This window comes from Protobothrops mucrosquamatus, unplaced genomic scaffold, assembly GCF_001527695.2.
Source record: "Protobothrops mucrosquamatus isolate PMUCROS unplaced genomic scaffold, P.Mucros_1.0 scaffold377, whole genome shotgun sequence".
NCBI classification, from domain to species: domain Eukaryota; kingdom Metazoa; phylum Chordata; class Lepidosauria; order Squamata; family Viperidae; genus Protobothrops; species Protobothrops mucrosquamatus.
In genome coordinates this window covers 157,831-183,071 of record NW_015386709.1, presented here as the reverse complement: position 1 = coordinate 183,071, position 25,241 = coordinate 157,831, and the positions used below count along the sequence as shown (strand labels likewise).

Below are 25,241 nucleotides of genomic sequence, written 5' to 3'. Positions count from 1 at the left end.
TTTCCCCTAAACCATGATCACTCAGCCACTGGCCGGAGGCAAAAACTAAGTCCAGTGTGTGTCCCCCGGTGTGGGTAGGGACATCAACTAATTGGGTTAGGTCCATGGCCGTCATGGAGGCCATGAACTCCCGAGCCACCTCAGATGCTTCACCTAACGATGGCAGATTGAAATCCCCCATGACTAACAGTCTGGGGGTCTCAATCGCCATCTCGGCTATCACACTGAGTAGCTCGGGTAGGGCTGCTGATACATAGTGGGGAGCCAGGTATACAATCAGCACGCCCTGCTGCCTCCCATGACCCCACTTCACACCTAGGGATTCACAACCGGCAGTCTGCGGCACAGTGGTCTCCCTTGGATCCAGGCCTTCCCTAATAATAACCGCCACCCCACCCACCCCGACCCTGGGCTCTCGGCTGGTGAAATGCACGGTAACCTGGCGGGCACATTTCAACGAGGGGCACCCCCCCCTCTTGGCCCAGCCAGGTCTCCGTAATACCCGCCAGGTCCACCTCCCCCTCCAATACTAAATCATAAATGAGGGGGGCTTTATTAACCGTGGACCTGGCATTACACAGCATCAGCCGAAAGCCCAGGCCCTGAGATCCTAAACCCCCTAGGTTGCAAGAAGAGCCATGGGGGCCGGAGCGCACCACAGCTCTTAAACAGCGGGTGCGCCCTCCCCTAGTGTGATATGGCTCTCTGCTCCCGCCATATCTACCCCTCCCATACACAGTCTTAATGGAATTGCCCTCTATTAGGCAGACCCTCCCCCCTCCCCAATTCCAGGACCTATGCCCACCTCGCCGAGGCCTTCAGCCGGCCTGGGAGAATTAATTTCAGTTTGCCCACCCCTCTCCCTGGAACCCCCTAAAACCCGGACTAAAAATTTGATTAAAAATCCCCTTAGGTTGCGTTTTAAAATGTCAATAAAAATATATCCTAAATAGGTGATGCATCATTGGCCAAGATGGATGGAAAATACAGTACATTCAATAAATAAATGATAAACAGACTATACATCCATTGTGTCTTCTCAAGGCTTGATGTGAAAACATGGATGGGGAACCTACTGTATGCATTTCTTAGTTAGAAATTTGTTAGCCACAGCTGGGTAGCTACCTGTTGAAAATGCTGTAGTACTGTAATAGATGTACTTAGCACAGACAAAGGATTGATATTTCCTCTCCCTTAGTTGCTGCTAGAGAATACTCAGTGTATGTTATGTAACCCTGAGTGTGATTTACAAGCAGAAAAAGACATACATCTGTCCCACATTCTGGTCTTCCATATGAGAATAATTTCTGGAATTAGAAATGAAAACACACAAAATTAAGTGACTTCCAAGTCAACTCATTCTGTAATGCTACGCTGTTTGATCATCACAGTCAAGATAATGGGGCAAGTCATTCTGCCGTCCTTTATAGCAAGCAGGACTTAGTGCTTTCTTTGAATGAGGCAGGGGCGGTATCCTGGGGGGGCAGGAGTGTACTTAGCCATGCAAACCTAAGTGTCCAAAAAGGGCTCAGTCTCTATCATAGAACTGGCATCACTTGATTATTACACATTTGCTTACAATAATCCTATGCCACCTCCTATGTATAGCAGATAACAGTGAGAATTTGATAAATCAATATTTTAGAGCATATATGCACAGATCCAGAATGTGCAATATAAAGAAAACAAAAAAAATATGAAAAGTCTCCCTTTAGCCCCCCTTTTTTCCTCTTTTTCTGGAAAAAAATGAAAACCATGTTCTTGAGAGTTTGCTACATCTTCACTGAAATTTGATAAAGCTCAGAAGCTTTCAGGTAAAACTGTTTTCAGGTTACCATCTATACACTATGGATTTCATGAGCTTTTTCTTTTAAAAGTAACAGAATCACAACACTTACTCAATCTAAGCAGGACAAGTGGGATAAAATATGCTTGAGAAAAAGGCACCATCAAATAATATCCATTTAGCTCCAAGAAAATAGCATGGCTGATTACCCATAGTCAGTTCAGACAAAGAAACATTATCTTTAACATAGAACCAAATGTTTGCAACTTTCTATCTCCCGTGTTGAGTCACATGTACTTTTGAATGTGTGAAAATAGCAACATGCACTCTCCAATTCTTCTCATAAAGAAAAATAAGCAAAAATAAGATACATAAAAATTAATATAAATGGGAACAAGAAGTTGAAGAGTTTAAAGAGGAATACTGCAAAGCTTCTCTCATTCATATTTATGAAGATGCTTTTAAAAACTCTTTATCTCATTGAATTAATAGCAGATGTACACAATAAAATGCTACAGATGAGAGAAGAGCTCTAATTTATTCTCCATTTTTGTGTATATATTGGGAAGAATAGAGTTAAAGATGTTCTATTTTTATACAGCCAAGAGCAAGCTGACATTTTACACATGGGGAAAGTATTTACAGCTGGAAATTCAATGCAAACAGCCTTTTCCTTTATTTGATATTTATATAGTGATTAGTGTGGCAAATATCAAAGTCTGCATTAGAACCTCAAAATTTGATTTTTAGATCAAACTGTTCTATCAATGTTACTCAACTTTACTTCTTTCCCATATTAGGTTTGGCTGATTGCTCTGCATGCTTATATTATTACAGTTGCCAATCTGTATTTTAGGGACTTGTGCTTTTAAGAATGCAGTTTCAGATTAGGAAGAAGGGAAATTGATTGATTGACCAACAAGGCAGAAAAACTCAGGTCACACCATCTGAACCTCATTGGGTAAATCACTTTCAGCTAGAATCCAAAGAAGAACTTTCTATTTTCTTCTACTTTTGCAAATGCTCCTCCCTGGAGGTTGAGCTGACAGTGGTATCACTTGCATTTTGGCAACAAGTGAAACATTAGCATTGCCCTTTCTTATTTAGATTTAATATCCGCAACCTGTCAATATATTTTGACCAATAAGTGCCTCCCTGTCAGTGTCATATGCTTAATTATTGTGTTTTAAATTAATATAGTTTTCCTAAGAGCCAGAGTGGAGCAATGATAAGACATTGGGCTAGAAACTAGGAAACTGTGTGTTCTTGTCCTGCCTTAAGCATGAAGCCAGATGGATGACTTTGGGTGCCTCTCTGCCCTAGGAAGAAAGCAGTGGCAAACCATTTCCAAAAATGTTGTCAAGGAAATTACACTTATTTGTCCAAGAGTCAAGACTGACATGAAGGGATACATGTCTTTCTATCATTGCTTTTATGGAGGTGCAGTGGCTCAGTGTCTTAATGATGCTGGAGGTGGTCTCTGTGCCAGTGGTTTGAGTTCTGTGAACTCATTACCAGGAGGTAATGCTAGATGGGAGGGGAAAGGTCAGCCAGGAACCTACTAAACACTGACCTGGAAGTGTCCAACACTGCATTCTGTAAGAACAGCAACATGTTCACCATCAGATCTGGGATCTTTTTCTTCTCAAAGATGGAAGAAAAGCACATTTCAGTTGCTGTGTGTATGTGGTTTTTTTCTAATATGTTGTACAAACTCACCTTTTTAAATAGATCTGAGAGTCAATTAAAGGACAGCTGGCTGATAGCAATTTAATATTTTATTATTTATAGCTGCAAGGGGAAAATGCCACTGGTTGTGATTACAAATTGCTGAGGGCCAACTTCAGGATTAGGAAAGAGGTGTAGCTGTTGATCCTTTTAATCCAGAAGCTATTGACATGACAGCTAATGACTATTACTGATATGGAGGGTTTTAACTTTGTTCTTTGTATACAAAATTTATAAAGAGACTGACATTCCTATCCTACTTCTCAAGACATATTCAAATTTAAATACATTTTCAGTGGAAATGTTCTTATGAAATGTCTTCATGACAGACTTTTTGGGGCAATCTGTTGTTCTAGAGTCTGTGAATCTAACCATTTATCATTTCACATTCCAGCTGTGTTCCTCAAATAGTTCAGAGTGGTTTAAATTAACATTTAGATAAATGTTACAGACATGAAAACACACTAAAAATCAGCATAAAACTCAAAACTTAAGTTAGTTCTTATCCTGCAGGTGAATGCATTTCATGCCATTGTTACTTTCTGTCTTTTTACATATCCTTCTGCTGCCATAGAGCTGGACAGCCCTCATGACCTGATTGTGACAGCTTCCACAGAAACATCCATCTCTGTGTCCTGGACCAAAGTCAAGGGTCCCATTGATCATTATCGGGTCATCTTCATGCAAGCTTCAGGAATGGCATCAGAGGTTACTATCTCTAAAGATAAGTCTGAGCTTACACTCACAGACTTAGAACCTGGGACTGAATACACTATCTCGGTCATTGCTGAAAGAGGCCGACAGCAAAGCTTGGAAAGCACTGTGGATGCCTTCACAGGTACTAAAGAACTATCAGATTACATTAATCAGGTACTGAGGGTAATCTCAAAGGTCTTCCATTGCTGTTTTATGATTGTCTAAGGCTAGCGCTCCATGTCACATTTGGTTGGTGTACTGTATATGATTTGTCTTAGAGAAAGCCCTCTAATATTTAGAAGATTTCTCTCATGCACTGGGCATCTGAATGGCCACGTGTGTACACACACACACACACACACACACACATTTTCCCCACCCCCTGTTCCTTATGAGTTGCAGCCCACTTTGACCATTCTTTTTGTACAGAATAATTGATTTCAGAACAGTTTTTAATTTCTCAAAACAGAGAGCTAAAATTCAAGCGTACTCATGAGATCTATTCCAAAGATAAATTCCCAAAATCTTAATAGTGACAGTAATCTTTCTTAGCTGACAGGCACATTTGATCCTATTTTAAGTTAATTAATAATTAAGTTAATTAATTTACAGGTCTGTTCTCTGCTCTTATTTTTAGGATTCCGACCAATCACACAACTTCACTTTTCTCGTGTAACTTCCTCCAGCGTGAACATCACTTGGAATGACCCCTCACCTCCAGCAGATAGGCTGATACTGACCTACAGCCCCAAAGATAAGAAGGAAACCAAGGAAGTGATGCTGGACCCTACAAAGAGACATGCTGCTTTGTCAGGTCTACAACCATCCACAGAATATATCATGTCTCTGGTGGCTGTACATGGCCTTGTCAGCTCTGAGCCAATAGTTGGTTCAGTCACAACAGGTAAAAGAGCAGAGTGTTCTCCATTCTAGTGTGATGCCTATTTTTTAATCTCTTCTGCAAGAGAGTTGATTACAAGGTCCTTTAGAAAGAATGCCTTTTGAGCAGTTGCCCCTGTAAGTATATCTCTACACACACATCACACACACATATACACCATCACCACCAAAATTATGGTCACCTTCAGGAAAGCTGTTAAGAACTAACTTTTCCGCCAGTTGTTTGGGACCAGTTGAGTTGAGTTTGGGACCATTTTGGATGTTTTATTATTGTGCTTGGTTGCCATTTCATATTTTGTATTTTATATTTATATTCTGTTTGCTTTATAGCTTTATTTGGGGGTGGTGATTTATTGTTTGTTTTTCTGTTGTGTGTTGCCCAAATCACTTTGTTTGAGTTGGGCAGCCTTATAAATCTAGTAAATAAATAAGAAGTACATATTAAAGACAATATTTGAAATGAGAGAACGTTCTTTGATTTAAACTAAAGTCTTTTGAGCTATTAAAAATCACATTTAACTCAAAGTAGACTAGCTTACTTTGTTTACTTAATATTAGCTATCCAGTTTTCTAAAAGTTCTAAAAAACATAAATTACTGTATGTTTCAATCCTCAATACTGCTTAAAGAACTAGGATACATTTGTTTTAATATTTCAACTCCTTTAAATAGCCCCATCTGTTTTCAAGAATGCTGCCAAAATCTGGGGAAAAAAAGGTGGGATTGTTTTAAAGAGCTGTTTGCTTTCATTATATTCCAAAATATTTCTTTAAATCATGTTTGAAACATAGTTTCGGGATAATAGAGGAATAATACAATATTTCTAGTCTAAGAATGATATGTGAGGCCATAAAGTTTGTTATGAAAATTATAACATGACGTAAACCCTGTGAAGTAGGGTATGGATTAACCAAAAATCAATGTTCCATCTCAATTTATTTATCTCACTACAGTAATTCCCAAACTTTGCTGTTGGAGAGCTAGTAGTCTGTTCCAAGAAATACATTTATATTATTAACAATTCTAGTAAGCCATACAGGATCCCACAGCCAATACATATTGCAAATACATCTGCCAGCTCAATCTTGGTATAAGTCTAGTTCAGGATTTATCATTTTCTGATGAGGGGCAATGGCTGGAACAGAAACTAATACAGAATGCAAGAGTTGGGAGATCCTCTGAGGGAAATCAGTATTCTGGAATCTGTACTCTGCAGATTCCAAAATTATTCTTTAGGATGTAAGAATGAAGATTGCTTCCAAATTTTAATTTAGAAAATAGTCTCTGTAGCTCTCTGATGTTTGAGAACCCTTGCTGTATTCTTACTATCAGCAGTATTTTGGGTTCCACCTGGAAACAAGTAGCTACAACACAATCTGTGTTGTGTCATACACTTCAGATTGGAATAAGGAGCAGTAAAATAGTTGAGGCAGACAGAATATGGACTTTATGTAGTGACAACAAGATGTCTTATTTCTTGCTTTCTCACAAATTTCCACTTTGCCTTCACTTGGCTGGACTATAGAAATAACTGGTATCACAGAAAACACAGCCAAAATTTGGTTGATAAAATTATTAACTGTTTTTGTTTGTTTCCTTAAAAATGATCCCATTTCTCCTTAATTACCCCCACACAACAAACACACCACACTTCTGTCCGAAATAGTGTAACAGAGAGCTTTCAAAAATGAAAATGGGATTGCTTGCTTCTCAATCAGACTCCTCTGAATTAGCACATCCATGGCTTGGAGGTTCTCACAAGCCCTGCTGATCTTTAGCTGGTATGGCAGTTATGGGGTGGTTTGAGTTGGGGGTTTGTTTATTATTATTATTTTAGAACCAAGGGGCCCTGGTTATAGTGACCTCATCCTCATCAGCTCACAGTTAAATTACTGCAACAAATGGACTGTCTTTGGAGAGGACTTGGAAGCTACAATTGGTCCAAAATACAGTGGCCAGTTGCTAACTGGAGATACAGATGAGATCATATAATTCTGATGCTCCAGTTGTTGCACTGCTGGTGCTTTGCTTCAAGATCCAATTCAGAGTTTTAGGGTTCATAGACCAGGTCAAGAAATCAACCCCACAGGAAAGCTAAGACTGCTTTTTATTGAGACTGGTTCAGAATTGTGCAAGTCTGATTATGGTCCACTTTCTTATACTCCAGAGGATCAGGGAGGCTTCTGCCTGAGGCACTTCTGAATTTTATTTGGTTTCTCGAGTTGTTGGTTTTTTTTAAGTTTCAGCCCTCTTTTGTCTGGATAACAGTTCTTGCATATTTCTGTCAAGGTCATCTCTTGTACTCTCTATATCAGCTTCCAGGTACTTGCAGATAGGGTGGCTCTGGACATTTTGGTGCCCTAGGCAAAGTTGTATTTTAGTGCCCTATATGGTTTGGCTCATCTTCCGACAAGATGCCCTCTTGTTTCTTTTTTTCCCCCAGGTTTTTGAGCTTTACACTTATGATTTTCAGTCCTGAACATTTTTTTTCTTTTATTGGACATTGTAATCTTTGAGTGTGTTGGCTCATGAAGTACATCTAATGCTTTCTTATTTTTATGGTACTTTTTTTTACCTCCCCTAAAATTTGGGGCCCCTAGATCAAAGCCTACTTTGCCTTAGTCTAGAATTAGCCCTGGTCTCTCTTGGCAAGTTTTAATCCATCCAGTATATCTTTTCAAAGAGGGGATGATATGGTGAAGGATTTCGGAGCTTGACAGCATAAGCATTATGTATATACTGTATAATTGCTACCCAAAGCTATTCACTATATTCCAATTAGAATATGAATTTTGGAATTTTTTTACCTGTTGCCTTTTGTTTCATCTAGAGATTGATTCACCGAAGAACTTGACAATTGTCAATGTGACTACAGAATCTGTGACTGTCCATTGGGCACCTCCAATTGCACCTTTTGACCACTATAAGATTTCCTGCAAATCTGCCCAAGGTAATTGTGCTCCATCCCCAAAGTTTGTGAATGGAGTTCTGGGCTCCAATAGAATATATATAAATAGATTTAAACCAAGACCAGGGTTCAGCAGGATAACCTATTCACTAGCTGGACTACTTTTGGTCCATATTATTAGGATTCTTACTGAATGTATGAACAAACCTAGTCCCATTCATGCACCTTTATGCTCAGACGTAAGATCCAGTTCATTGGATATGGTTTATTCCCACTTATGTTTGCCAGAATTGCAGTGTTAATGTGCTAAAAAAGATTATTTTATTGCAGTTCCATAAAATGATACGCCAAACTTCCAAAAATTTTAATTTTAAAAGACAGATGGGCAATCAAAATAAAATAAGGGTAAATGTTTTGGCAAGAGACTTTCATTGCATTTGACAAGCACCTTGAATAAACTACTTCTATACAAAAAGTCATCTGCTAATTACACATTTCCCAAAAGTAATTCACTGCATATGTAATTCAGTCATCTGCCTTGCCTTCTGACATTCTGCTGTAAACATGGAAGCATGTTTACATAATGCAATTGCACATTTAAAAAATAGGAAAAAATAGCATTATAGGTTTACAGAGAATTTGGAGTTGAGTAGATGTCTATTGTATAGAATATATTATAGTAATTAAAGTATTGAACTAGGATCAGAGAGACTCAGGTTCAAATCCATCCTCAGTCACAGAAACGTACAAGGTGGTTTGGCGCACTCATTATCTCTCAGCTCAGTCTAATTCACAGGTTTTTATATGTTTCCCCAAGCAAGTATAAAATGAGTTCATACATTGTGGTAAGTCACCATTGTCTTAACCATAGCTTGTTGAACAAGCTACAATTAGCTTAATTCACATATTGTAATGCACTAAGCTGTAAACCATAGCTTACAAACCACAATAGAACAATTAACATATTTTAAACCAAAACCAAACAAACCACAATATTATTCTGCACAATATATGAACCCAGTGAACATGTGGTCTTGTCTAGGTTCTTAGAACAGGACTATTATCATGCTTAGAAAATGTTAAAGCAAAACATGGATAAACATCTCTCCAAAAATATTAGGGATTGTAAATGTAATGTTGGATTGCTTCTCAAACTGTATTTCAAGAAGCTCTGAATTTTCTCATGAGATAAATTATGATGGAGAAGTCTCTTCTTCAGATAATGTGTTAAATACAATCCATGTTTGATTGCAATGCACAGTGCCCAGAATATATTCTATACATTTCTGGATTTCATTTTAAGTTATTAAGTCCACCAAGTCTGAACTGAAACAATACCAGAGATTTTCTGTAGATGACTGCCAATTAGTATACTTCCAATGGGTTAGAAGATGTCTCATGGCCACTTCCTTAGATTTTAATGCTCAAATTATGACCACAATTAAGACCACAGCTAAGCAAGGCAGTTGTTAAGTGAATTGCACCCTATTTTAAGATCGTTTTTTGCCATAGATCTTAATTGAATCACAGCAGATGTTAAGTGAATCAAGCAGTTGTTAAGTAAATCCAACTTCTCTCCTTACTCTGCTTGTTGGAAGCCAGCTAGGAAGGTCACAAATGGCAATCCCATGACCTCAGGACACTGCAGCTGTTGTAAATTCATTACCAAGCATCCACCCTGGGGATGCTGCAACAGTTGTAACTTCAAGGACTGGTTGTAAGTCACTTTTTTCAATGCTGCTGTAACTTCCAATGGTTGCTAAACAAAAGGTTGTCAGTCAAGAATTCCCTGTGTTTGCATCCAGAAAAGAAAGAAGCATCATAAGGGCTATGTTTTTCAGGTTTTTCCACGGAACTAAGAATGGAAAGCGTGCTTGGATACCACCTTACAATTGTCAGGTTGTTTTTGGAACACCTACAGTAGCTGAAAATAACAAAGTCCTTTTCTCAATCCATACAGGGCGAATTGACAGTATAGTTGTCGCAAAAGGCATTACTGAATATACTCTCAACTACTTGCAGCCTTCAACTGAATATGAAATCAGCCTAAAGAGTATAAAGGGCAGAGAGGAAAGTGAACCACTTTTACATACCATGTATACAGGTATGAGATGCCTCTTTGAAAATATAGAAGTATAACAAGTTTATTTGGAGAAAAGATGGCTCGTGATGGACAAGCATTATTAGCTAGTTATAGGATGACCCTGTATCCCACTGATCCCACTGAGTTTGACTGAGCCAGGAACCAGGCCCTTTAATGGAAACAAATTTGAGGAAGCTAAAGAATTTTCAATCTAATTACATTAAAGAATTCCTGTTGTGCTCTATTTAGAAGTCTAAGCCTCAGACTATATTGGCCATACTGAACTACCGTAGTAGTCAAGTTCAAATATTCCACTAAATAGCTATTGGATACATTGGCCCTGACAAAGTAAAGAGACAAATGTCAATCTGAGGGGAAAAATTGAATTCTTCCTTTGGGACAAAATTCCACTGCTACCCAATGAGAAAAAAATTATAAAGAAAGAGTAACAGTAAACAATATATAAAATATTCTACCCCAATCGAATCAACTTGTATTATTCTAAATCAGAGATAACTTCATTTGAACTTGAGCCTACAACTAACCCTTTCAAACTGCCTAAAGTCTGAAAAATGTTGGCCAGTTTGGGAAGCATTCACTTGTATTTATATCTTTATATTAATGTTGACCCAAAAATCATACTATCAAACTTTGCGCTAATAGTTCAGAAATAGTAGAGGAATGCTAAGACTAAAATGTGGTCCACAAATTTCCTATCCTGTTCCAAATGTTCCTATAATCCACGTCTTCTGATATTTTCTCAGAATATATCCTGATAAAGCAATAAATAATATGGCTACAACAGTTAAATATACCAAGCAGTGTTTTTCCAAAATTTCAGGTATATGCTGCAAATTTATACGCAGCTTTTCAGCTTCTAATCATTTTCCTCTCTCTTCCTTTTGGGAGAGGGGGAAGGGAAGTGATAAAATATCTCTGGTCATGTATTAGTGCTGTGCTATTGCTGTAGAGGTAATCCAAACAAGTTTTAAATCTATTACTTCCATAGTCTAGTAAGATCTAAGCTTGAAGTACAGCAGTTTCAAGGAAGGCTACTGCAAAGAAACAATCAAGTGCTTCACGGATAATGCATTTTAGTTGGGAATTTGTTGATAATGATTATTCTAAAACATTTGTTTATTGAGCCATCCATTCATCCATCAGATCAATGATTCTGAGAGGCTTCCATGAGGGTTTTGCTGTCATAAGCCACCCAGAGTCACCCTACTGGGAAGACGGGTGGCATATAAATTTAAGAAATAAATTTAAGAAATAAATAACATTAATCTCCTGCATAACTTTTGCATACATAAATATAGACCTTTATTATGCTTTCTATTGTGTTGGTCTTATTTTTTCATCATTACTAATTGCTGAAATGGCTCCATGATTATTCTGATGACTATCTCATCTTGCTTTTTGCCTTTTTTGCAGCCATGGATCATCCAAAGAATTTGATTGCCATAAATATTACCCCAACAGAAACCTTGCTAAAGTGGGACCCGCCTGGCGTTGAAGCTGAAAATTATGTCATTGTACTTACCCATGACAGTGGTATGTCTTTACTTAATGATCAGGATTCAGCATGGAATTGGGGCAACCACCACCAATCAACTGAGATAAACACAAGTGACTGGGGCTAATGGTGAAAGTTGATATTAATCATTAAATGCTGAAGAATGTTTCTGTTTAGCATAAATTTCATTATATTTTACAACAATATTTTTATTCTTACATCTTTATCATTCATATTTTAACTATCAGATTTGGGACAGGCCCTCCATCTTTCTCAGTCACAGTTGAGTGAAGGACAACTGATTTTAATTTTTTTTCAGTTGTTATGCTTTCAGACCTTTCCATCTCCACACTTTGCTACATTTCAAGGAATCAATTTTTAAAAAAAAAATTGTAGAGGAAAGATACAAATAGAACCATATTTTTAGAAGTGTTAACTGTTCCTTAATAAGACTATTAGCCACTGACTCAGTACTGTTCCCTTGCAGAAATAAGAACAAGTAATTCAGGACAAAAAGTAAGAGCTGTTTTGTTGTCCTTCTTCAACATTATTTGCTTCTGGCAGGATTCCTGTAACGTAGGCTCGATTTGCATCTACACATTTTTTCCTACCAAGAAGGAATGTTGTGTATGAATCACAAAAGAGTTTCCAGCTGTGACATAGGAATGAATCTCCATGTTTATCCTAATATTAAAAATGAATGTTCCACAAGATTTATGAAACATTAATTCAGCAAATCCAGTTTTTGAGACTTGCTGAATTTGTATCTGATTATGGTCTTGCTGAAGTCTGTATTATTAATATCTGAAAGCTGACTGTGTGATTCTACCTTTCTTTCCTCTGTAAGATTGAATGAGCTATCTGATAATTAACTCCAATTCTTGTTTCTGTTTGGATCCCACCTAACCTCATGTTATGTTCAATCCCTTTGCCTCTGATTTCAGTTGCCGGAGAAACTATTTTGGTGGACAGGACCGAAAAAGAATATAAGCTTATCAATTTGCTTCCCAGTACCAGCTATAAGGTCACACTGTATGCTATCAATGGGCCTGTCACAAGCAGAACCATCTTCACCAACTTTACTACTCGTAAGTATTACATATTCCTCCCTCTAATAGGAATTTACAAGTTGATTTCAAATACTAGGAGAAAATGAAAGGAAAGTATTGCTTGATACAGATAACTCACAATTGCATCTATATTTTCTGGGTTAAGCTCGGTGATTTATTGTATATTGTTCATTTTCTGCTACTGGTCAGTTTCTTCAGTTGGTGGAGTGGAAATCTGTTGGTCTCACTGAGTCCTAAGAACCTGGCAGGCATTTTTCCCCCTGGGAAATTATAAGCTTTTGCCTGACTCATTTTTAAACATCATTATCACCTCCACATAGATATGTGAGCCTCTTCCTCTATTCTTTCCCTACTTTTACAGTTTTGGATCCACCATCAAATCTGACGGCAAATGAAGTGACTCGGCGAAGTGCTCTTCTTTCATGGTTTCCTCCTGTAGCTGAGATTGAGAACTACATCATGACATACAGATCTCCTGATGGGAGCCGCAAGGTGGGGCCTACATCTCTGAACTCTATGACGAGGGATGGCAACATTTGGTGGCTGTATCAAAGAATTTGGGAGTATCTATCTTAAGCCTATTTTCAGGTTTCCTGTATACTTACACTACAATTCTCATGAGTTTCCTGTCTTATAATGGTAGGATTTGATACTGCTGATTTTGGGAAAGTGACCAGGTCTGGCCACTTGTGGCCTATAATGATAAGTTATTGAATCAAACAAAATGAGATTTTTCTCCTTTTTTTTTTTTTTTTGCTTGCATGTAATGATCCTAGGGAGTCATGAATCATTTGCACAGTAAAACAATTGTTTGCAGTCATTTCTCCTCCCTGGTTTATTCTGACGTGGCTTCCATTGTTTCATTACTATTCCTAACATGCCTACAAATCAGGAATCATATATTTAATATGATGTTGTTACAGTACAGAACAATAAAATGACCATTTGCTGAAAGCATTAAAAGCAAGTGAAGTCTGTTAAGAGTGAAGGCAATGAGGTCACATGAGCAATCTAGACAATCAGGAATAATAAACCAACTCTTACAATTCTTTTTTAAAAAGCAATAGTAAAGGAAGGACTTTCTTCCCTTCTGGCACACAAAATAACTCAGTGCTCCTGTTTGGATGTGTGTTACTTAATGCTGTAAAGTATAGAGCCCTTTCTCATGGGTTGGAGAAGAAAATAGTGTTTCTTAAATGGAAGGATTTATTTATTTGTTTTTGCTGCAGAAAGCTATAAACAGTGATTATCTGTATAGAACCTTGGCTCTTTTATGACTCGTGGACTTCAACTCCCAGAATTCCTGAGCCAGCCAGCCAGTTGAAGTCCACGAATCATAAAAGAGCCAAGGTTGCCTACCCCTGGTATAGACATACACCTAACCTCTTGTTCCAAGTAACCAATCAAGAAACCAATCATGCATTCCACAACTGCACACAAGACTGAAAAGTTGAAATATTATTACCAAAAACACTAAACTGGCCTCTTTAAGTAGTTACTGAGAGTAGATCTCAAATTGAGGGAACATTTATCATTTCATTTATGATCTATTATAGTAGTTTTACAGCATTATTATTATTTCAGTAAGATAGCACTCATGCCTGCATAGTATGAAAAAGTAATGGAAGGAAGCAACAGGCAAGTAAGCAAAGCTGGCTAGACTCGTTCCTTACATGATAAGAAACTTTTCACACTCTTACTCAGAGCATTTCCCCACTTCACAGAAGCAATTTCCATCAGTTGACCTGTCAACTACTGCAGAGAGTGAAGGGAACTAATATCACTTCTATCCAAACTTGCATGCAACTTTTTAAAGGCTTTTTGCGACATCTTTGTATAGCTTTCTTATTGATTTGATTTAATGCTGCCCAAGCCAAATGGCTTTGTGTGGCACACATACACCAAAGCAATAAAAAAACAATACAGGGAGTCCTCAATTTACAACAGTTCATTTAATGACCCTTTGAAGTTTCAAGAGCATTGAAAAAGTGATTTATGACTGTTACAGTGTCCCGGGATCATGTGATCACCTTTTGTGACCTTCTGACAAGCAAAGTCAATGAGGAAGCCAGATTCACTTAACAACAGTGTTACTAACTTAACAACTGCAGTGATTCACTTAATAACTGTGGCAAGATCACAAAGTGGGCAAAATTCACTTAATTTTTTTTTATCAAAAAACGGGTGGGGAAAGGGGCAGAAATTCAACAATATATTGATACATCAACTCCAGGTCTGGGACAAAAGACAGATTTTAAGAGCTTTCCAGAACCCCAGGAGAGAGGGTGCCACCCTATCTCCAGGAGGATGCTGTCTGATGGGGGCATCTGTGACCTTGATACCATAATAAAGAGGGCTGCTGGGCAGCTATCAGCAGATGCTATACACTAAAGGCAGAAAAATAACCGATTCAATTTTGTCTCCTGTTTGTTTGTTTGTTTGATTGATTGATTGATTGATTGATTGATTGATTGATTTGTGTTGTTTAATAAGATTATTTTAGTCTAAGCTGTGTGGTTTGATGTTTTATCTGTTTTTATGGAGTTTTGAGGTTTGTACACGGCATATAATCCATTGAAGTTGGGCTAATAAATTCAAACAAATAATTATATAAAATTGCTGTATATACAACTGCAAGTTCTAGTATCAGTCAGGAAGTCCACACATAATAGACAAACAGAATACTCTTATCTCACACTGCAGTGTTCTTAGATGTAAGAACAAAGTCCTCAAGTCAGATACAAGCTGATAAGAATAGATACAGACTTTTATCTCTGTCCAATAATCAAGAAGTGATGTATAGATCCATCTCCAACTTTTCAAGCAAGATGCTTTTTAACTAAGTCACTGAGAAATGCTTGTAGAAAAGGGATGTTGTGCTCTAGTTCTGTCTGAAGTCTTGTCATAGAGATTTGGAAAACTGGATACAGGATTACAATAGATAGCAGATGTTTTCCAGTATCTGAATCTGACAAAATAGAAGTAGAATGCTGATATTTTTTTCTGAATGTTTCCTTTTGGTAAACTGTGTTTCTAGATATTTATTTTGTAAATTGTTTTATTTGATTTTTAACCCTCTGTATGCCATCTAGAGTTACTCTGGTGAGCTGAACTACTAAATAAATTGTTTCAATAAAATAAGTGGCAGCAAAATTTAGACGTTTGTCATGGAAATTATTAGCATGAGAAATTATCACAAATGAATTATCCCGAATTGCTGACTTTGCTTCCAATCTCTTGAGTTGGATTATAGGGACATTTTCCATTTCCTCAGCACACTAAATTCTTCCCAACTCCCCTACATAAGTCCCTTCTCAAATCAACCTTCCATGTTTTTCATGTCAGTTTCATGCAACTGGATATTCTCTGGCTGCTCAAACAAGAGGATAAGCCTGATCTTACAACTTTGACAGTAACTGGGTAATACAACCTAGTGTATTCCATTTCATTTGAGACCCATCCATGTTGGTATAATTGATTTTTCCATGTACTCCAATCTTTTTGATCAGGTCTTAGTAGACACCCACTGCCAAGAGACAAAAGTTCAAGATAACGATCTTGTGGTTGGGAAATTTCCAGATAGCTTTTCCTCATTTCTTATTCATTCTCATTTCTTACCCAAGCTCTGCAAATTTAATCTCTGTTATATCTGTGTTTCCATTTTGTTGATGATCCACACACAGGAGCTGATTGTGGATGCAGAAGATACTTGGATCCGCCTAGAAGGTCTTTCTGAAAACACAGAGTACACTGTGCGCCTGCAAGCAGCTCAAGATGCTGTGAGGAGTGGATTTATCTCCACCATCTTCACTACAGGTAAGAGTGCTACATCATCTGTTATCCTATGTCGCATGGCCACCATAGCCGCCATAGCTTTATTAAGAGAGGGTTTTTTAAAAAATGAACTCTGTCAGATTTGCGTCATTCCTTATAATATAACTGCTTAGGTTCAGAACAGCACAAATGCAGAGCAATTTTTATAACTACTCCATGCACAGTTGATTACTATTACTAAGCTTAAATCTCCTAGCAGAAATTAATTCTCCTTCCTCTCCCACACAAAGTAAAAGGTATTGTGGAGTCTGCTTACATAATATCTTATACTGGGTCATGGAAGTAGGAAGTAGCATTGCCAGGGCCACAAGAAAGACAGGCCCACAAAAGCAAACAGTTGATCCCTAAAAGTTTGGGTTTTCACACATACATTCATGCAGTCATGTGGGGATATTGATAAGGGAGAGAAAAAGGTGGGAGATGGGATGGGATCCCAAGGCTCTTTCTCCGATAATTCCACCATAGTTTTTCATTTCCTGATCTAGCATGGAAGGAAAAGATGGGAAGTAGGAAGGGAGTGCATATCCCAGCCTGGGACGACTAAAAATGGCAGATATATGACTGTCCCAGTCATCCCAATTTATGGATTGCTGGTGTACAGAGTGACTGAATTGGTTGAGTGAGGAGATCAGCCCCACCATGCAAATCTTTCCACAGGGGTTCAAGATAGAGATTTTCCAAACCAGTGATCTGTTTCCAAAGTTAGCAATGAAATAAGGACATGAATAGATGAACAATGGAAAAACAAATGTACTTCTTCAGAAAATTCTGTATTCCTTTTTAATTTTCTTCCAACAAGACTGAACTTCTTATCCTGTTTATTATTTGACTGCTGTGTGAAACAGCACAGTAGCAAATATAAATCCAGCACAGAATAATTTAAGGCAAGGGAAATATAAAGAAAAAAAGGTTTTGACTAGTACTAGGAAAAGAATAGAGGTAATATTAGAAAATCTGTCTGAAGAAAGGGTCCCAAAGAGAGGATGCCTCATTAAAAAGGCACTGCTGCCGGTTGATTTATTTCGGATAATATGAAGTAAATTTTAGCAGACTTTTATGTGGATAGACTTTTACCCAAAGTAATTTCATTGCAATCCCAACATATCTGGAGGGTTTCCAGCTCTTCAAGGTGGTCCATACAAGAAGCACAAGCTGTGACTGTTAACACTAAATTTATTGTAAGGTTACAGTATCAGAATCTTACAGATCAGAAAGTACTTCTCCTCTCCTTTACTTTTACTTTCCAGAAAACTAGGGAGGTCCCTTCTGAGATGCTTCCCAGTTCTGTGGACTGAGGTACCCTTTACATTATGATTGTCTAGGCTGTGGCTCTTCCTCCTGTCTTCCAAGGTCATTCCCATACAATAGTGCCACAAAGACTGACAAGCCAGGTCTTTCAAAATAAGATAATATGTTACATGAATTCATTTACAGTTATTGCAAAATATTCAGATTTACTAACTGAAGTTTCCAAAAGGCTTTCAAAAGTGCGTCTGGACTGTAAAGTGTTAAAGTGATTTTTCTCCAGGCCATGAGCCAGCAGAAAACTATGCTAGTATAAAATGCACTTTCCACAGTCCCAATCACTAGGCAGAATCAGCAGAATGGGTTTGCCCAGAAAAGAAAAAAGAGAAACAAGAGATGTAGGATGCAAATGTCTCATTTGGTCCAATTATTGGCAGCAGAAGACCCCCTTCCCTTTTTTTTCAGATGCATGCAAAAATATATTTCTTTTCTTTCTTTTTTCTTTCTTTTTTTGCCACCCACTGCAACAGTTCCATTTCTCTTGCAACCAAGGGCAAGAGAAGGTGGGATCTTTTGGTGCCAGTTCTCCATCTCTTCAGCTACCACCTCCCACAGAAAAGCTGTTCATACACTCCCTGAAGATTACATACCATAGCACCTAATCTGAACATGGGGTGCATTTTCCAGCCCATTGTTGTGCTGGCGTGCGGGTTGTAATCCTTTTTCCCCAGTTGCTATAATTTTATATTTCTGTATATGTTTCTATTACTTTTGATATTGTGAACCACCCAGTATCATGTATGTGAGATGGGCAGCCATATAACTCCACTAAATGTATACACATGAATACACACATGCATGCATGCATGCATGCACACAAACTCACACATCTGTAGATCAGACACTGTTATGGAGCTGAAGCGACAGTTTACTGTGACCACCTTACCTTGCCTTCCTGGGACAGTTTCTTGATCCTACTAAATATCTCTGCAGGATGAGATAAGAACCGTTTCTTCCCCGCATTTCTCTTGCTATTCTCTTGCCCCTCCTGCATCCCTCTCAGGAAAATGAATAGTTTTACCTAACTGTTCTAATATCTAACGTCTATTTATTCCCAGTAAGCCAGATTTTTTTTTAAAAAAAATGAATATCTAACTCCACAATCTGAATGTTTCCTTTGTGTTAAAGTGTCAGCTTATGAAACACATTGTTATAATCCCAAGTGCTACTGAGAAATCTCGCCTTAGGAGAATACTATTCTGTAAACAGGTTGTGAATAAGAGCAGAACAAAAGAATAGCTGTGTGAAATTATCTCTTTAGAAAGCCATGTTCAAAAAATGGTCAAATCCAATTTCATTTGTATTAAAGTGTTCAGAAGAGATGACAAAAGGAAAAAGAGCTGTCCACCCATTCGCCCTATCTGTGTTTATATCTAAAAGGAATGCCTTGGACCTATTGCAGACCTATGTTTCACTGAGACAAATTAAAAGGTTTTTGAAGTGTCAGTTAACAACTCTGGCTATCAACAAACACAAAGCCCGCTTGCTTTAAATAGTTGGAGATCAGTGGCTGCTACCTTATCCTTCCTTCCACTTCAGTTAGGATAAAGGATTAGAGCAAGTTTGTTGCAAAGGATAAAAACAGAGTTTTCAAAATGATCCATCCAGCTTAGTTAAAGCATATCAAATTGCTTGGTGTTATTTGACACAGCATGTTTATATACATCTTCTCACGATTACTTGTCAAAGAATCATAGTGTTGGAAGGAACCTTGGAGGTCTTCTAGTCCAACCCCCTGCCCAGTGCAGAAATCCTCATTACATCCTGCATATATGGCTGTCCAGTTTTTTTCTTGAACACTTCCAGTAACGGAGCACCTGTGATTTCAGGAATAGGTTGTTCCACTGCTTAATAGCTCTTACATTTAGGAAATTCCTCCTTATTTTAATTTCAATGTGTCACTGTAAAGCTTCCATACATTGTGTTCTACCCTTGAGTGCTCTAGAGAATAAATCCACACTCCCTTCCCTGTGACATCTCTTCATCTACCAGACGGTTGGTGTTGTGTGTCCCCTTAGCCTTCTCTTCTGTAAGCTAAATACGTCACGTTCCTTTAAACAATCTTTGGAGGATTTAGTTTCCAAGCCCCTCAGCATCTTTGTGGCTTTTCTCTACATTCTTCCCACTTCTCAGTGCCTTTGATTTACATCAGGACAACCAACTTCTATACTTTTAAGTGTCTTTCTGTTTACTAAGGAAATATTGTGATGGGGACAGATTTTAAAACAATCTTCATCCCTAGATGCATGAGTTTTAACACTATAGAGCAGGGCTTTTCAACCAGTGGTATGGGTACCACCTGTGGTACATTGGCACCTGGCAGGTGGTACGCGACCATCCTAGAAAAGGGGTAGCGGGGGAGGGGAATGAGCTGAACCAGTGGCAGCACCGCACAAGCCTGAGCGAGAGATGGCTGGAGCTGCAGGGCTGTCAGGGCTCAGCGGAAGTGCCAGGATCAGCGCCAGGCTCCAGCTGGAGCTTGGCACTGATCCTGGTGCTTCTGCTGAGCCCTGAAAAAGCACCAATCAGCTGGAAAGCAGCACTGATCCTAGCGCTTCTGCTGAGCTCAGAAGAAGCGCCAATCAGCTGGAATGTTGCAGCATCTTCACAGTCTTGTGATTTACACTCAGATGCTTGGCAACTGATTCATATTTATGATGGTCACAGTGTCCCAGGGTCATGTAAAGTGACCAAAACCTGCTGCAACCACCCAGCAGACAGGGGGAATAAAAACCAAACACCTCCCCACCCCATCCCCACTGCCAATCCTGAACAGAAATGCTCACAACAATGAAAACCTCGGACAGGAGGAAGAGCGCCGCTGGGTGGGTAGGCAGGTGTCTTGCTCGGCTGTGGCTTGGGGGACACTTTTTCAGTGCCATTGTAACTTCGAACAGTCATTAGGCGAACTGTTGTAAGTTGAGGACTACCTGTACTTTATCACTTTTTTCCTCTTTTTTTTTTTTTTGGTCATCAAATTTTTGACACCTTGCTAGGTGACTGGTGGTACTCGGATAGTGCCATATCCTAAAAGTGGTACAATGGGTGAAAAGGTTGAAAAGTCCTGCTATAGAGATTCAAGATCGAGAGCCAATCCAGTACAGATCTGGCAAGGCACATTCTCTCAGTCAGCCTTCCAAGTGCACTATAGAGATGATCAACTGAAGACTCCTTACAACAGCCTTCTCCAATCTAGGCTTCCAGATGTATGAACTCAACTTACAGAATTCACAATATAATGTGTGTAGTCTGACAAAAAACAAAAACAAAAAATGTCTCAAGACACCAGTCTGATTAAATTCTGGTAATGCTTTCCAGAACAATAAGGTATGATTAACAAAAAGGAAATTCCCTGGCTATACACTGAAAGTGTTATGCCTGTTCATGTTTATTGGAAACATAACAAAGGCCTTTTATTCCTTGCATCTTGTTAATAACTATCTGTCCTTTGTTGTTCATATGTATAGAAACCTTTAGGGGAAACACATTACAAGTTGCACAAAGGAAACATTATTTTGAATGTCACCCATTTCTTCCAAGATCTGTTGAAAATTTTAAAGGTATTAATATAAATGGAAAATAAATAATCCCCATGGAGTGAGTTGGGGAGTACAAGTGGCTTAAATGTTATAAAAAGCAAATGTCTCTTTGCACAGTGAAAGACTTGGAAATACCTATGAATCTAAAAAAAGGAAATTATATGAGCAATATTAGTCCCAAAGGCAAAATTGTATGTGTTCATTGTCATTAAAGCAATGAAGAGCTGTTGGCAGTGGCCTGCAAAACTCTTGCTCTATTTCTTGAGAAGCAGAGGTAAACAAAATATGTGCAAAACAACCCAAATTAGCTACTAGTAGTGATGATTATTAGTTTGGATAATGAAATGTCTACAAGAAAACTACCAAGCTCAAAGAGCATTAATGACTCCTCACAACCCAAATTATTTGATAGAGTTCAATCATTTACTGGTACAGAAATTAAACATAAGTGTATGCAGTATTCTTCATGGTACCTAAGAGTAGCATAACCATTTTTTTCTATTTACAAAATCTTAGCCATCTGTAAAAGCACAACAACTGATCTGATGTTTTAAACCAGGAAGATCCCAAGTTAACTCTAAGTCTGTGGATAGAATTATGTCATTTACTTTCCCCTGACTCTAAACTGTACCCCTTATTTGGATCAAGGTTTGTGCAAACTCAGCACCATGTTCAAGTCAGAAGGTCAAAAATACTGATAGCAGAGAACAGTTCTCTTCCAAGGTACACCTCAGAATATCATGCACTAGACGGGGTCTAAATGGGAAAGGGATCCCTATTTGCAGGAAAGAGGGGTGTCTTCAATTATCTCTCCAGTAGTACCCTATGTACAACAATTCTAGCTAACCTTCTCAAAGGAACGTTGCACAGACGTCCCTCTCAGCAATTTCCATTTGCATTGCTGATTGCTGGGATTCATGGGAAAACAAGGGCCATGGCAAAAGAGTATTTGTCTAAAGTCATACAGCCAGAGTTATAATGTCCCGTGTCTTTTGCTATTCAGAGCAAATGGCAGAGGTTTGTCATCAATTTCTTGAAATATCGTTGTTAGCTTAAAAACAGTCTGAGCTTGTTTGATACCCAGTTTTCTGTGTACAAACTGCATTCACTTTTTTCAGTGCTGTTGTTCCTTCAAATAGTTGTCAAAAGAAAGGTTGTAAATCAAGGACTACCTGTAACCTCACATGGATCAAATTCCTCCATGGTTTTGAATCATTTCTTGTTGTAAAATTAGAAGGGACCCTTAGATCACATCCCTAGTTATTAGCAAAAATACTAGTGATATTCATATTAAGGAATGTATTTTCTTTTCTTTGAAGTGAATGCGATGTGACCGTCCTCATTGATCTTGACTAGTTATGAATGGTAGTACAATATGTAAACAATCCTGCAATATCTCTTCTGCTGTGTTATTGCCCTAATCTACAGGAGGCCGTGTGTTTATGAATCCTCAGGACTGTACCCAGCATTTGATCAATGGCGACAATTTGAGTGGCATTTACACCATTTCCCTTAATGGGGATCTCAGCCAGAGAGTACAAGTATACTGTGATATGACTACAGATGGCGGTGGATGGATTGTAAGTGAATAAACAATGCCACATGTTATCCAGTTCAGTTATCAGAGGTAGAAGAAAATGAATGCATCTAGTCTAGCATATAAATGATACCACTTTTGTGTAGTGCAACTTCTCATTTTACAAATACCAACTTATGTTATGAATGTTTGGCAAAACAACTATCTTTGTTCATTTTTTTCAAAATTCTTTCATCTCTTCATGTTTAAATTAGAGATTGCAGAGCAAAGCTTTCTGAAAAGACTCTTAAATCATGAAAAAATACCATTTTAGTCCATCAGAGGATTTGAGGTTATTAGCGTGAAACTCTAAGGGTTTAGAGTTGGTATAGAACAAGTGGATGGAAAAATTTATATCAAGGTCCATTTTAAATGCTGGTTTCCAAAACAAAACTTATTTGGGAAAGAAAAGGTGGGAGGGGTCTTACAGGTACTTAATGTATATTTTACCTGAATGAAAGTTCTTAGATAAAAGATGTAAAGCAGGAACAAAAAATATGAATCAAGCATCAGAATGTCTTGCTGAGATATTCTATTTTCCATGCCCTGAGGACTAGGTTAATGATAGTTACAATCAGGTTCCTTGTGATTGGTTTTACTTGTGAAACTCCTTTTGGGAGTGAAGCTGCAACTGATTCATGGTTCTATCAAGGAAATTAATCAACAGTGAAATTTCCATGTTCACTGCTCGATATATTGCGGCTGTAGGGAATGTGCATACCCAGGATTGGCTACAGAAGACCTGTGAGATGATTTAATCTCAAAAGGAAATGTGTTTCATTTTTAATCAAGGTATGGGCAAAAGGCTTTATTGCTGATATTTTTATTTCATATGTAGGAGATAGGAGATTACACACATACACACATACAAACACACTCACACATAAACATAAACAGACATAACAGGATTAGATTGCAGTCAATACTGTGTATTAGCCATCCTCAAAAGATAGATCAGAGATAGCAAAAGTAACAATAAACCACTCACATACTGTAAAGCCAAGTAAAGCCATAAAATTCAAACATTTCTTACATAACCTGCATGAAGAAAAATGCATTCCTACTCCATCCATTTCAAAGCTTGCTTATTCAATTTCATATTCAAACTTTCACAGATAAAGCTGCCCATGTTTCAGGCTGGAGTGAATTTCACAATTGGCTTAAAATAAAAAAAAAATCCTGCTTTTGTTGCTGTCACAGCTGAGCAGAAATAGTTTAGGTTCCATTTAGCACAGCGGTCTTCAAACGTGGCCCTTTTATGGCTTGTGGACTTCAACTCCCAGAATTCCTCAGCCAGCATGTCTGACTGAGGAATTCTGGGAGTTGAAGTCCATAAGTCATAAAAGGGCCAAGTTTGAAGACTTCTGATCTAGCACATCATGTTGATTCACTTGAGAAGTTGTCCAACAGTATATCTAGAAATCATCCCTGATTTCCTGAAAGAGTTGGGGGGGAAATCATATTTCAGATGTTTATAGAACTTCTGGTATAGCAATAAAGATAAAAAGGGATAATAATCCACATTCAGTATTAAATATTCATATCTTCGGAACTATCTCCTTCAACCAGAATTAATCTATCTAATACAAACTATATGGAGAAAATTGCTCATAGTTCCCTCTACCACCATTACAACGGCTGAGGCTAGGAAGAGATACTTCTCTCTTAGGGCAAGCCACAGGAAGACAGCTTGCCCAACCATGCCAGTCTTCTAGAAGTTGGTCAAAATCAAACTGTTCCAGATGATTTTTGGTTAATTAATTAATATAGCTTGACTGAAGTGTTTTTAAATAGTTTTTATTAAAAGATTTTAAATAAAAAAAGAGCAGATAACATGTTTGTGCGTGTGTACCTCTCCCCCTGAGATTTTATCCTAATTTCCTTAATTCTGTAGCCTTTTTAATCATCTAAACCATGACATTAAATCATTTTCTTTCTTCCACAAAAAGTCCATAAGGGATTTCCAGACTATTGATTAATGTGAATCAAAGAAGTCAGTTTGTCCATCTCAGTAAGTTCTGTCACTTCTACCAATTATTCCTCCATAGTGGGTAATGCCAAATCTTTCCATTTTTCCACAGTTGTTTTTTTTACTGAAATCAGTGGCTTTACTTTTTTCACTTGTGTTGTTGTATTGTATGTAAACTGTCTGGAGTAAAAGAAAAAATGCAGTGGTTTAAAAATTTGGTAAATAAATTCTTGCACTGAATGTAAGGAAAGTGTATAACCAGTTCAGAAACTCCCTGGAATTTCTTTTTTTTTTTTTTTAATTGAAAATTTTTAAAAGTTTTACAATATAAC

At 37.9% G+C, this 25,241-nt stretch overlaps 1 protein-coding gene across 1 annotated transcript in view; it reads left to right on the top strand.

Moving 5' to 3' along the window:
• Positions 1–25,241, top strand: part of TNR (tenascin R) — a 123,412-nt gene that overhangs the window by 85,835 nt on the left and 12,336 nt on the right. Inside the window, exons 9-17 of the mRNA XM_015815812.1 lie at positions 4,089–4,352; positions 4,848–5,114; positions 7,940–8,059; positions 9,978–10,121; positions 11,535–11,654; positions 12,561–12,704; positions 13,048–13,178; positions 16,370–16,502; positions 22,793–22,944. Coding sequence (XP_015671298.1) covers positions 4,089–4,352; positions 4,848–5,114; positions 7,940–8,059; positions 9,978–10,121; positions 11,535–11,654; positions 12,561–12,704; positions 13,048–13,178; positions 16,370–16,502; positions 22,793–22,944 — 1,475 coding nt within the window. The remainder of the gene's footprint in view (positions 1–4,088; positions 4,353–4,847; positions 5,115–7,939; positions 8,060–9,977; positions 10,122–11,534; positions 11,655–12,560; positions 12,705–13,047; positions 13,179–16,369; positions 16,503–22,792; positions 22,945–25,241) is intronic.